Source organism: Marmota monax, unplaced genomic scaffold, assembly GCF_021218885.2.
Source record: "Marmota monax isolate L192 unplaced genomic scaffold, Marmota_monax_Labrador192_F-V1.1 WCK01_AAM20220418_F8-fsc00007, whole genome shotgun sequence".
NCBI classification, from domain to species: domain Eukaryota; kingdom Metazoa; phylum Chordata; class Mammalia; order Rodentia; family Sciuridae; genus Marmota; species Marmota monax.
In genome coordinates this window covers 5385921-5400239 of record NW_026692781.1, presented here as the reverse complement: position 1 = coordinate 5400239, position 14319 = coordinate 5385921, and the positions used below count along the sequence as shown (strand labels likewise).

Sequence of the window (14319 nt, the reverse complement as noted above, 5' to 3'; positions counted from 1 at the left end):
CACCCTAAATTGCTGAGGCTGGCATTGATCTTGCAATCCTCCTGCCTCAGCCTCCAGAGCTGCTGGGACTACAGGCCTGTGTGCCTCTACCCCTGTCTCAAAGATCTCAAGATCTCTCACTTGAATCTCTTGAGCTCCCAGGACCTGGCAGATCTACCCCTGAGCTACACCCCAGTCCTGCCCACTCTTTTTAAAGAGGACCAGGTGGGTGGGGTATAGCTCAGTAGTTGAGCACTTGCCTAGCATGTGCAAGGTCCTGGGTTTAATCTCTATCACTGAAAAATCAACTAAATTAAATAAAATATATAAGGACCAGGTACCATGGACCCCAAAAATTGAGCCATGGTCATCTGGTTCATCTTCCCAAGAGCGTGGTGAGGTCCACCCTAATTATTCAAGGAACTCCAGGGCCACAGGACATGAGAGCTGGAAAAGGCTTTTCCCCTAAAACCTGCCAATGTTCTCTGAAAAATAGAAGGGACCTTGGAGCAGAACTACCCAAGTCAGTCCCTTTTTTAAAAAGAGGAGAACAGGTTCAGCAGGGGTGAAAGTTAGGGTAATAACACCACCATTTTTTTAAAAGCATGCACTAGGCCAGGTACTGCCCCAAATGATTTTAATACATTATTTTGTTTTGAGGCAATTTTCCCCCTTCCCATTTTACCTTTTAATGTCTCTCCATTTAACTGGTTAGGAATACTCAGTAACTTGCCCAAGGTCAGTGGTTAAGAGGCTAAGCAGTGCCAGGTATCACAGTGCACACCTGTAAATTCCAGTGGCTGGTGGGGGGGGGGCACTGAGACAGGAAGATCACAAGTTCAAAGCCAGCCTCAGCAACTTAGTGAGGCCCCAAGCAACTCAGTGAGAGCCTGTCTCTAAATAAAATACAAAATGAGACTGGGCTAGGGATGTGCCTCAGTGGTTAAGTGCCCCTGAATTCAATCCCCAGTACCAAAAAAATTAATAAATAAAAGGCTAGGCAGGTATCTACAATTTGCTTCCAGATGTATCAAGCTCCACAATTTGTGCACTTAATTATTTTTATCTAAACTGAATCCATATTATTATGTTAAGTGAAAAAAGCCAGACTCAGAAAGTCAAGGGTCATCTATTTTCTCTCATGTAGAAACTAAAGGAAAAAAAAGGGAACAAAAGTGGGGGTGCGCAGCTCATGAAATTAGAAGGGAGACCAGAGAAGTAGAGGAAGGGGAGCAGAAGGAGGGAGGGAAGAGGGGAAGGGGAAACACTGGGGAATGAAACTGATCAAATTATGTTCCGTGCATGTATGAATAAGTCATAATGAATCCCACTATTATATACAATTATAATGCCCAAATAAAAATCAATTTAAAAAGACAAAAGTAAAATAACTGAGCCACACAACTGTGCTTTAAAGATGAGTGGCAGCACTAAGACAAAAACTGAAGCCTCCTAACTTCAATCCTGAAGAATGTTCTTTTTCTAGATTTTGCTCTCGGGCCTTACTTGTGCTGGCTTTCAGTGCTATGTTGAAATATTGCATTTTCCTCCACATACTAGTGTGAAGGTTACCAATACCAGAACAAAGTCACTTATGTCTAACCCCGGTAAGACGGAGCCAGGAAGCCATGAAGAAGAGGCACTCAGCATTATGCCTGGACCCACAGATACCAAAGGACATTTTCTCCAAACTGTAGCTTGCTACATGAGTCAGAGAGACAGCTAACACAAGGACAATGAGTCACTTGCACAAGAACACTTGCCTGACACACACCATCTCCACCAATGACTGACATCACTTCCTGGGATAAGCCCCTGTCTCATAGTTTCAAAACATTTTATGTGTACTTTTTTTTCTTTTGTCTGTAAAGCTTCCCCTAGTACCAAACTCTTTGGCTGTGCCTATAATTTGCTGTAGCTTGCTGTTTTCATCAGCTTTTTCACTGCTGTGACTAAAGTATCTGACCAGAACAACTTTAGGGAAGAAAAGTTTATTTGAGGACTCATGATTTCAGAGGTCAATCTATAGACAGCAGACTCCATTCCTCGGGCCTTGAGGTGAGGCTGAACAACATGGCAGAAGAATGTAGCAGAGGGAAGCAGCTCACATCATGATCAGGGAGCAGAGAGTGCTCCACTTGACAGAAACAAATATATATACCCAAAGCCACACCCCAACTCCCACCTCCTTCAGCCACAACCTACCACTTCAGTTACCACTCAGTTCATCCCTATCAGGGGATTAATTCACTGATTAGGTTAAGACTTTCACAACCCAATCATTTCTCCTCTGAACTTTCTTGCATGTTCTCACACATGAGCTTTAGGGGGACACCTCCCATCCAAACACATGCATATCTGTAATTTAAGTTATCTGATATTCTGGCACAAACTCTACGAAGACTCATTTCTCTATTACTCATTTTAGATTGACACTAGGAAGGATAATTCTTATCAAAAATAATTTTTTAAAAAATGAAGAAAGATTCACAGCTTACCCAGTATGTGGGTAGTTATAACAACAATTCGCTATAGTACAGTGGTTTAGAGTGAGGATCTTAGAACCAATTATATTATCTGGGTTCAAATTCTGAGGCATCACCTAATAACTTGTCCAAGGACAGGAATAGGTACTGTCTGTGACTTACGTACTTAACCTAAAACATTGGATTAGTAATATCACTGACTTTATGAGGATTTTTTGAGAATTATGGATCAGTTACTACATTTAAGCACTCAGTGCCTGGCACATAGTAAGCGCTCAATAAATGACAACTCCTAATTGGGAATCAAACTCATTAGCTAGAGCTCAGGGAATAAATGGTAATAATGACAATGATACTATTTCAGTACGGTAGTGTTTCTCTGGCTTTCTCAACCCTTCAACAACAACAAAAAAATCTCATTTTTCATCTCTATTCCTGGCAGTGCCAAAAAAAATAGCATTATCATATCATTTAGCTAGGAATGGCATAATTAATGAACTCAAGAGTGGTTGCAAAAAGCTTGCTATATTTCTGCATTGGTGTAAGCTGGTTGTTATGGCAACCATCCCCTGTCAACGACCTTTTGCCAGACAGAGAGAGACCAATTTTGGGAGCCGTCACAGCACATCTGTTTCTCTGCTCAACTGATTAGCTGTTGTTTGCAACAACGAGCAGATGGAAGTAAAAAGGGAAAAAAAATTTTCTAAAAAGAAGCAAATGTTTATTTTATCCACAAGTCTGTTTTCCAGTACAGAAACAGACCTTTAGCTGTTTTATAAAGATTTAAGTATACAGGGTCCTTACTACAAGGGCTGCTTTCTTGCATTGCTGGAATTGCAAAGTGTAGTCAGGCTGTAAATTATAGGTGATAGTTCCTTCATGTGTATCTTTTTAAATGATGAGCCTCTCATTCCAATTTCAGGGCACCCTTCCACCATATCTTTGGATGCCTCTGTTGTATGAGCTAACGCACCTGCCTGGAGCGCACCTTCCACAATGAGCACCCACATGAGTGCACTGTAAAGAGAACAAGTACAAGAAATATTTCCCTGCCTCTCTCTGTTTCTTCACCTGCAAAATGGGGTTTGCATTCTCATGCTCTCTGAAAAGCCAAACAGCTTTAACACCTATTAGGTAAGGGAATTGACTCTTCTGAAAGCCCCACTGTTCTCAGTGGCAAAATGGTGAAATGGTAGCTACTATTAAGAATGAAATAAAAGAATGAAATGAAAAGGCACCTATCCTGGTAGATGAGCCAGTCCTCGGGAAGTGCAGGCTTCCTGTCCACTGCACATTTGCTTAGCAACCACCATATTCAAAACATCTAACCATCAGCAGGCATGTGGCCACTGGGCTTTGGAACTCCACTGGAGCTGGCCCTGAAGGCTGTCTGCCTGCCAGACAGACTTCACCCCCTGAAGTTGCTGGGCCATTAGGAGGTCAGGGATGTCCTGGATAAAGAGACAAGGCACCTCTGGTGGCTAAGGAACACTCAGGGGGCTCTGGAAGGCAGCCATTTACCATCCAGAGTGGGGAAATGTTTATGTGTTTATAATCAGCATGGACACACCAGCACATGCCAGCTAAATACAGGCATTTCTTTTAAGAGTCTACATATATACTCCTTGACTCTTCCTGCTCGGCATGCATGTGTTTCTAAAGTACTTCAGTGTTCTCAAGGGTTTGAACCTTCAGCCTGCTGTCTTTAAGTGTGTGCACCTGGTAATTTGGAGCTTCTCATGGTGGGATAATATTCCAGGTGGGGACCAACTTCATTTCATCTGTCCCCTCCCCCATGATGGACACTCAGAGGCCACCACTTATGTGATAGTGGGAATGATAGATCAGGTATCAACTCTCCTTAACCCTCATTATCACCATTAATAAACACAAAATAGGCATCTTCTGCTTTTGGCTATCAACTGGGGCATTACCTGACATATGCTTGATGCAAATATTCGTGGAGCAATGCTAATATTGACAGTGGGCACTGGTTATGTTGGAAATGCTTTAGTTCAGTAAGTCACAAAATATGGATTCCAGTCACCGTGGCCCACCTAGCCACTCTATGTCCTTGGACACTTGGACTGGCCGCCTTTTGCATTCTTCATCTGTAATATTGATGTAATCATCCTAATTGGCATGCTCACAGGTAATTGTGAGTATTTACAAAATAATATTTGTAAAAAGTCTATGCATATGTGGGATAGTATTATTCATATTATTTATTATAAGAAATTGGCTGTCAGGAAAGAGTGGAGGAGAAAAAAGAAAACAAACATAGTTAACAGAAAGATTATTTTGAAAAAAAAAAAAAAGATACAGGTTAAAACTACAGGCCAGGAGTCCAGGGGATGTTTGTGTGTGTGTGTGTGTGTGTGTGTGTGTGTTGCTAGGGATGAAACCCAGGGCCTTCCACATGCCACATGCTAAGCACATGCTCTACCACTGAGCTATGACCCCAGCTCCAGAAAATAAACAGAAGGTTGAAGGAAGTGGCTATGACTTGGAAAACATGAAAGCAGATAATTAAAAAATAAATAAAACTGGCCACTCTATGTCCTACATACTCTATGAGACTATGTAGGTAGACTGAACAAGACTCTGAAGGTGGAGAAGCCTACATGGGAAAGCTATTTGATATGCCTGGCACATCCAGAAAGAACTGTGTTTGCCTCAAACACCTACGGCAGAGAGTGAGTGATCTGTGAGTGTGTGTGTGTGTGTGTGTGTACATACGTGCATGTGCACAGGCAAAGCTGAACTCTCTAAGCGAGGACCAGTAACCAGCAGCCCTGCAGGTACCAAGTGGCTGACTGATTACCTTGGAAACTTGAATGATTTACTACAAAGGAAGGTATTGGGGGCGTCACTCTGTGTTGAATTAAGTTGAAGTCCTATTTCCCAGGACCTCCGCATGTCAACCTTTCTGGAAATAGGGTTGTTGCTGTTGAAACTAGTTAAAATGGGGTCTTATAAGGATGCCTCACCCAACATGACTGGACTCCTTCTAAGAAGATGGCCATGTGAAGATGGAGACCCACATGAAGAACACCAAGACACCACGCAGGCAGATGCTGGAGTTGGGCAGCTGCACACCAACAATTACTAGGACTGCCAGCAAACCTCCAGCAGCCAGCAAGAGACAAGGAAAGACCCTGGGACCTGCAGAGGAAGCAGGAACTGCCAACATCCTGCTCCTGATGTCCAGCCTGCAGAACTGAGAGATGATGAATCTCTGTGTTTAAAGCCACCAGGTTTCTACCACTTGGTTAGAGCATCCAAAGGAAATTACAGGGGTGGACAAGGCTTCAGATCAGGACAAGAGAAGACTCCAATTTAACATGGTGACTGGCTGCAAGAGCAGTCCCGTGGAAACAGTGGGCGGGTTTCTTCTGTGTGATCACACCCTGAACGTTTCCTCCTGTGGCTGTTGGAATGCTAGAGCCACTACTGCCACTCAAATATTCACAGGTAGCATGGTGACAATAGTCCCTAAGATAATCCCTGAACAATGAACACACAGCTCCCAGCAGTCACAGCCAGAGAGGCTGAAGAATCTGGGTTCTGGGGCCTGGGGTTGTGGTCAGCAGCAGAGCGCTCGCCTAGCATGGGCAAGGCCCTGGGTTCCATCCTCAGCACCTCATAAAAATAAATAAATTAATTAAAGATATTGTATCCAACTACAAATGAAAAATAAATATTTTTTAAAAAAGAATCTGGGTTCTGATTTAAGAATTTGAAGGGTTTTTTGAGGGGATACCAGGGATTGAACTTAGGGGCACTCAGTCACTGAACCACATTCCCAGCCCTATTTTATTTTTATATTTTTATTTAAAGACAGGGTCTCACAGAGTTGCTTAGGGCCACACCATTGCTGAGGCTGGCTTTGAACTCGCAATTCTGTCTCAGCCTCCCAAGCTGCTGGGATTATAGGTGTGCACCACCGCACCTGGTCAAGAATTGAGTTTTTGAAGACTTTATTGGGCTGCTTAATCAACAGCCTCTGGATCTACCTCCCTCTGCTCCAATTATATGAAACATAATTTTCTATTATTTAAATATTTTCTCATAGTAATCTTCTCAGCACAGTTTTGTTTTGTTTTGGTCCTAGGGATAGAACTCAAGTGCCCTTTATCACTGAGCTACACCCCTTGTAATTTTTTTTATTTTGAAACAGGGTTTCACTAAGTCACCCAGGCTGGCCTCAAACTTTCAATCCTCCTGTCTCAATCTTCTGAGCCACTGAAATTACAGGTGTGTGCCACCACACCCAGCTAAAACCATAGTTTCTATGTTGAACTTCTTTCTTTCCTTTTTAAGACATTTTTCCCTGCCGTTACAGTATGTTGCTGAGATATTTCATTTATAAAACATAAAACATTGTACTGATCTTGACTTTTAGATTACCACACAATTGATTTCCCCAATAATATCATTTCAAAATACTAGATGCTAAGGGTACCCCGTAGTTATTTGCCAGGTTTCTGTTCTCGAGACTAAAAGGCTCAGGGGTCACTCCAGTTCAGCTGGGCTAACTGGGCTGCACGAAATAACCACACAAGAGACACAAATACCTTTTTCTTTGGGGGTCGCTGTGACGGCTCCTCTGACCTTAAGGGTCCAAAGAAAGAGAGAGAGGGAGAGCACACGCTGACCCCTTTTATTGAGGAGAAGCTATTCAAATGAGGCAAGGGGTCAGGTTTCAAGGGGCTGAGTCTATCTTCATGATGTCCACTGTCAGCAGGTTGACTGACACCTGAGTAGGCCAACCCAAGGGCACAGTAAGAGAAGAGGACACACACAAGGCACTTCCATGGAAGATTCTATCCTAAACAGGGCAAAGGGTTATATTACAAAGGAACAGGTGAGCATAGCTTCACCCATGGGGCTGTAGCAAGACACACCCATGCACAAGACACCGTTCCTTAAACCCAAGAAGGGTGGGGAAAGCTCTGCCACATTTCTGTGACTGAGCGCCTCAGCACCCAGCCAGGGAGTGTGACTCAGTCACGTGCAAGGTTGGTCTCCCATAGTTATTCTTCTCCTACCTTGTTAGGGTGATACTGTTCCACCAGTATTTTTCAACTTTAATAGTGTCCAAATCAGGCAGGGAGAGGAAACACTTGGGGAATGTGGACGTGACAGTTGATTAGTGTAGCAGCTTCGAGCTGCCCCAGTGAACTGTGCATCTTGACTGCTCATCAACATTTGATTGTGGTGTGGTCACATTTCATTAGCTACCTGGGTTGTAGTACAGCCTATTTGAATTAACTGTTGTGGCTACTCAAGCTTGTGAAATAAAAATGGGGATAAAAATGGAAAAAGAATAATGTGGCTCAATTTCTCAAAAATAAAATAGGATCAAGGATCTTTCAGTTCCACCTTAAAAATAAAATCTCAGGTTGTCTGCAATGGGCTTATTCCACTGGCATTGGTATTTAATGCATTGTTGTTACATTTAATCTAAATCCACTTATTCACACAAACAGAAGGGAATGTGTATTACAATCAATGTACTATGCAGGCTATCGTAGGAAAACAAAGTTTATTTCAACCATTATGAATTATACTTTCTAGGAATGCATTTGATCCCAAGCATGGCTCACAGAGGAACATTTATTGAATTGCACTGACCAATGGAAGGTTCTCCTGTGGACCTTCCTATGCTGGATTTTTTTTTAATATATTTTTAGTCATTGATGGATCTTATTTATTTATTTGTATGTGGTGCTGAGAATTGAACCCAAGGCCTCACACATGCCAGGCAAGTGCTCTACCACTGAGCCACATCCCCAGCCCTATGGTGGATGTTTTGATCTGGAATGTCTGCCAAAGCCTCATGTGTTGAAGGCTTGCTGCCCAATACAGCAGTGTTCAGAGGTGGGACTTCTGGGGAGTGATTGGATCATGGGGGCTCTGACATCATCAGTGGATAAATCCATTGACAGCTGAGTGGACTACTGGAAGGTCCTAGAGACTGGGAGGTAGGACCTAGTTGGAGGAAGTAGGTCACTGAGGGCATGTCCTTGAAGGGTTTTATCTTGTCTCTGACCCCCTCCTTCTCTCTCTCACTCTCTCTCTCTCCCTCTTTCAGCTTCCTGGCTGCCATGAGGTGAGCAGCTTTGCTCTCCCCACACCCTGCCACCATGTTGTCCTGCCTCCCATAGCCCAAAAAACGTCAGAGGCAGCACGCCATGGACTAAAACCTCTGAAACTGTGAGCCAAAGTAAATCTTTCCTCCTTTAAGCTGTTTTTCTCAGGTATTGTATCACAGTATGCTGACTAACAGAGGATTATGGAGCCTCTTCACTGCAGCAGGCAGGATGTGGCTGGCTCTCCCCTGCCAAGAAGGGAACTGCTTCCATGCAGTCTGGGCAACAGGAGCTCACAGAGGACCACCAAACTTCCCCTCATAGAAGCACTCCACATGTTGTTCAACCCAGCTGAAGCTAGAAAGTCACAGATACCTCCTCATAAATGTATGAAGCTAGACTCAGGCCTTTCTTGATTATATCTTGAGTTCCTGAGAACCAGTCTGCTATGGATAAGAACTGTCTGTCATATTATGCCATATGAATATGAGCTGAGTGACCTTGGCTAAGCTTTCCTTTCAGAACCAAATCAACCAATCTACAGAGAAATTTACTAATGCTCTAGCTGAGGAACCCTCCTCACATGAGCACCTACTCTGTGTGGAGAACTGGGCATCCCAAATCTCTGCCAGAGCTTAAAGTCCAGATGGACAGTCCACCCACCTGCTGCTATGTGCCATGGTAACAGTGTGCTAATGGAGGGCGGAAGGCTTTAGTGTTGGCTCCTATCCAGGGATTAGGGGAGATTTCCTAGGAAAATTGGCACTTGAGTTGAGACTTGGAGATTAAGGAGGAATTTTCCAGAGCTCTGAGGGTCATTCTGGGTGATGATGTAACAGTACACCAGGGCTCAATTGAATGACTTATCAGTATGGATTTGGAGAATTATCTGTTGTTCACTGCTGCTGGGATATTAAGAACAACGAAGTTGGGGAAAAGTAATTCAGCATGAAGCTGGAGAGAGGAGCTGGAGTATGAAGGAAGGACTTTGTTTACTATCCCAATAAGTTTTGTTGTCGTTATTATTATTTTGGTACCAGAGATTGAACCCAGAAACACTTAACCACTGAGCCACATTCCCAGCCTATATATATATATATATATTTTTTTTTTTTCCTTTAGAAACAGGGTCTTGCTGAGTTGCTAAGTGCCTCACTAAATTGCTCAGGCTAGCTTTGAACTTGTGGTCCTCCTGCCTCAGCCTTGGACTTCATTCCACAGTGTGTCTCCAAGTGGAATCCACAAGTCCCTATGAAAACTCCACTTCTATTTTAGTAGTCATTACCGTTACTACTACTACTGACAATGATAATGGGAGGAGGAGTTAAAACACACTCCAGATCCTTTGCCATTTAATTCTGGTGACTGTATTGTTTATTATTAATCTGGCAACAGTTGGAGGTCAGAGGAGGTGCAGTTTGAACAAAGAGATCACACTGGCTAAACACAGCTGGTCACCACATGTGGGCGACAGTAGGTTTGCCAGACTCAGCCCATGTGGTCCTTCTCTGAAAGGCGATCACATGGTCAAAGACAATAGAGATTCACAAACAGTGTCATTTGTCTCATTAATGTCATGTCACTGGCTTTGTAGTTTTTTCATAATATACTTCTTTTCTTTGGGTTTTATAGTTCTGTAGGTATGTGACAAGAAGCGAGCCTATCTGAGAAACACGGAGATTGTAGTAAACACTGCAATATGTCAGGGTTTTCTTTTTCAGGTGTTTGGACCCATTACTCACTCCTGAAATAGGCCACTGACAAGTGGGAACCACTGAAGGAATCTGAGCAGAGATCAGTGTGAAGCAATCCCTGAGTGAGGAGACCACCTTGGCAGTGACACAGAAGGCTGTCCAAATGCACAGAGGAGATGGAAAAACATCTAGGGAGGTGGCTGCCTGCACCCTCGTATTTAGAGAGCCTTTGCTTACTTCCACAGAGGAGGCCTGGGGACTTTAGAATCAAACACTGACCTGATAAGCAGAATACACTGGCATTTCAAGGTGTGTCTTATCTAGCTCAAAGGTTCCCCAAACTTCCACCTGTGTCATTTCCCAGAGAGTTTTGTGATGAGGCCAGAACTGAGATAGGACCAAATCCCATGTTTTAGTGCAGAGAACTAACAAAGTGCAGGAGATTTGCTACGTACGTGGCAACAGAAAACAACCAGGGCCACTCTTAGAGCTCCGTAGACTAGTTGACACTGAAATGAGGCTTGTTGTCAAGCCATGGGTCACTTGTATGAGCTGCACCCATCCAGGGAAGGTGACCTTTTCTTAGACAAAGATTGGATGGACTTTCCCAGCCATGACCCTGGAGAGGTCTGCATCTCCTGGAGGGGGCACTTTCTTCTAACTGCATGAAGGTCCCTTATGATCTAGTTGTGACTTAATCTTGCTTCTGAGATCAAGCCTTATCAGCATCACTCACCAAAAATAGAACTCTTACCAGAAATACTAGAACTTACTACAACTCTTTATGAAGATACAGGAATTCCTTCTTCCTGAAAAATTTGGAGAACATATAACTCACCCATAAAAATCCACAGTATCCAGGCACTCAACAACATAAAGAACTAGATACACCTTGCTTACCTCAGGGGCCATCCAGAACGGGGTGCCAACTGATGTGTTTCTCCTTAATCGTGTGCTGGTAAGTTGAGCTGAGACACCTAAAAGAAACAGGTATCAGAATTTGGCAGTGAGTAGATGATGATTCCAGATTAGGCATTGACAATTGCTTTTTGAAGGACCAGACAGTAAATATTTTAGGCTCAATGGGCCATCTGACCTCTATCACTACTATTCAGCTCTGCTGTTGGAAGGCTAAAGAGCCACACAAAACACGTAGCTGGGTGAGTTTGGCTTCACTCCAATAAAATTTTATTTATGGATGCTGAAATCTGAATTTCAGAAATTTTTATATCTCAATATATTCTTTTGGTTTTTTCCAATTAGTTAAAAATATAAAAAGTCATTCTTAGCTCATGGGCCATACAAAAAATAGGAGGTAGGTCATATTTGACCATGAACTATAGTTTGCTAAGCCTTTAGAGCATTTATCATTCTATCATTAGGTAGAATCATCAGACGTTTTTCTAATGAATATTCCTACCATATCATTGCAAATTTGGAATCAAAAGAAAAATATCAATATCTAGAATCAACCCAAAATATCTTCCTATTATATTTCCCAGTTCAGGTGATTTCTTTCTTAATAAGGTGCTTCATTTTATGGAAGAAGAAGATTGGCATATATTATCTATAATAAAGCATCAGTGTAGACATAAAAAGATTTCAGAGCTTTATCTTGCCTAGAAGCCTGGAAACTTGGCAAGAAAGTTATGTTTTTCAAATGGAAAGAGAAATTGACAGTAACGTTATTATCTGAAGCTCAATGCTGAGGACCTGAATTTTAATATAATTCCAATGTCCTCTAACTCTCTTCTCTACACCATGGTAAATAAGGTAGAAATTAAAGCTACACTGAGTTAGGAGTTGGGAGACCCATTTTCTATCCCAATTATGCCCTTTACTGAGGTGTGACTGCCTCAGCTTGAGTCTCAGTTGTCTCAACCTTAAACAGATAATGACAACAAACAGCCACACCTAACGTAGAAGGTTCTTCTTAAGACCAAATAAGAGGACCAGCTTGTTCACAATGGTCAGGTATTATTTTATACCAGCAGACGTCTAACACAGCCCTAAACAGAATGACAAGGGATGCCACTGACAGAATGTGGACTGTATTCATTAGTGAAGGATACAGCCCTGAGGGGGAGGCCTAGATTTTCCAAGGATCCGTGGGTGTTTGTTTTTATAGCTGCTTGCTATATCCAAAAGATGGGGTCTTGCTTTATTGCCCAGGTTGGTCTTGGAAATCCTGGGCTCACCTTTTCCTCTGGCCTCAGCCTCTAAGAAGCTGGGCCTCCAGGCATGCACCAGTGCTCCCAGCAAGAAGGCTCTTTAAACTCTATTTGCGACAGATAATTTCCCACTTTACTAAGACTGCCACAACAATTTTGGTAGTAACCACTATGGCTTTCTGGTTTCAATTTCTAGAAATTTGTTTTGCCACAATTGGACATTAAAAACCTTCTACTGGAGAAACTGAGAAGAGTTACCCTTGGGCAAATCGCAAAGTTCTGTGAGTGGATAAATCAGTATTCATCCTTAACTGCCTCCTTGCAGGCTACTTGCCTCCCAACATATGCACTGCCCTCTGGACAACGTGGAAAATATATCTCTGCTACACACACAGCACAATGTTGAAGCTCGATTCCTCCTATTCAGAGAGGAGCATAAGAACAAAGTATTCCCTTGCTATTTTTCTTTGCTTATTTGTTTTGTAAACAGATGAATACACCTGGAAGAACTTCATTTGCTTTTAAGTAATTTCTTCTGAAAAGCAAATGATTCACTGACATATTTTTATGCCAAATTCTTTCTTACCAATAAAATGATGAATACTCAAAATTGTTAGTCTTGTTTTTATTATGATGATATTGATAACATTTTGAAATATTATCTAAATGTTTTTTCATCATTTGTAGCAATGACCCTAAGGAACTAACTAGTATTGAACTCATTTATAAGAATAAACCAGCCCATAAACCTAAAATGGAAAACCAAATGGTTTGTTGGTTTGCCAATATCAACGTCTAAATGTTGTGAAAAGATATTTCAGTTCTCTGGCCTCAGGTGACATTGTCTGCATTTCCTCCCATCCTTCCATTTCCCCTTAATGTTTTCAGTCCTACCATCCTCATGTGTCGCAGCAATAATCACAATTTAAAGAGATGTTAGCTCTGAGGCCCAAAGGACTATCCTACCTTCTGCTCACAGGGAATAAGTATGCCTAAGGCTAGTGAAAGTCCTTTGAAAAACCAAACTGCTTTCTCTTTTCATATGCAAAAGAAGAGATGACAAAAATGCAAATTATAAACAATTGCCCTGAGATGTGAAATTCTTAGCAGAAAACCAAAAACTATCCCAGCAAGTTCTTTTTATTTATTTTTTTTTGCAACACTTTTATTTTCTATCTTTAATAAAATTGCTAGTAAAGCTGAAAATCGATTAACAAACAGCATCTCCTAGGGTGATCCATCTGGTCAGCCCCCTACTCCACAGCCTGCGTTTGACTGGAGAAGTCCTTCAGCCTGTGGTGTAGCAGAGAGGCTGCAGTAAATTGTCCCCTTTGGCTAAACTGCACACATCAAGAAAACAAATGACACACAGTCATTACCAAAGTCAACAAGCTTGACTCCTCCTTCTGCCGTCAGAAGAATGTTGTTCCCCTTCACATCCCGGTGGATGATTTGGTTGTTGTGCAAATGCTGAAGGCCCTGCATGGCCACCAGGAGAGAGGAAGGGGAGATTTACACGCTTATTTTAAAGCAATTACCCCACTATTACAAAGTCTAATCAAAGTCCACATTTGACTCCACTTTCTTTTTGTCAATATCCCTTGCATATTAAATGGCACTTTCCCTGTCATTAAGATACAATGAGGCCCCACGTGATGGACCACTTGTCCCACCAGCTGCCATCCCCAGCTCAAAGAACATTCTTACCAAGAGAGCCCCATACAAGATGTAGGAGATCATGGCTTCATCCAGTCTCTGGCCGCACCTGAGAAGGCCTTTGACCAGCTCAGTGACAGAGCCCCCGTTACAAAGCTGTGGTGAGAGGTGCCAGGCAGAAAGGAGGAGTAGAAAAAAAGAAAGAAAGAAAGAAATGTCAATTAGGAAGGAATCCCAC

The 14319-nt window shown here is 42.4% G+C and overlaps 1 protein-coding gene across 2 annotated transcripts in view; it reads right to left on the bottom strand.

Moving 5' to 3' along the window:
• Myo3b (myosin IIIB) overlaps positions 1-14319 on the bottom strand; it is a 430473-nt gene that overhangs the window by 388836 nt on the left and 27318 nt on the right. For both annotated transcript variants that reach the window (XM_046447494.2, XM_046447495.2), the window contains exons 4-6: positions 14133-14237; positions 13805-13904; positions 11155-11231 (exon numbers count right to left, since the gene is read on the bottom strand). In XM_046447494.2, the coding sequence (XP_046303450.1) occupies positions 11155-11231; positions 13805-13904; positions 14133-14237 (282 nt within the window). The remainder of the gene's footprint in view (positions 1-11154; positions 11232-13804; positions 13905-14132; positions 14238-14319) is intronic.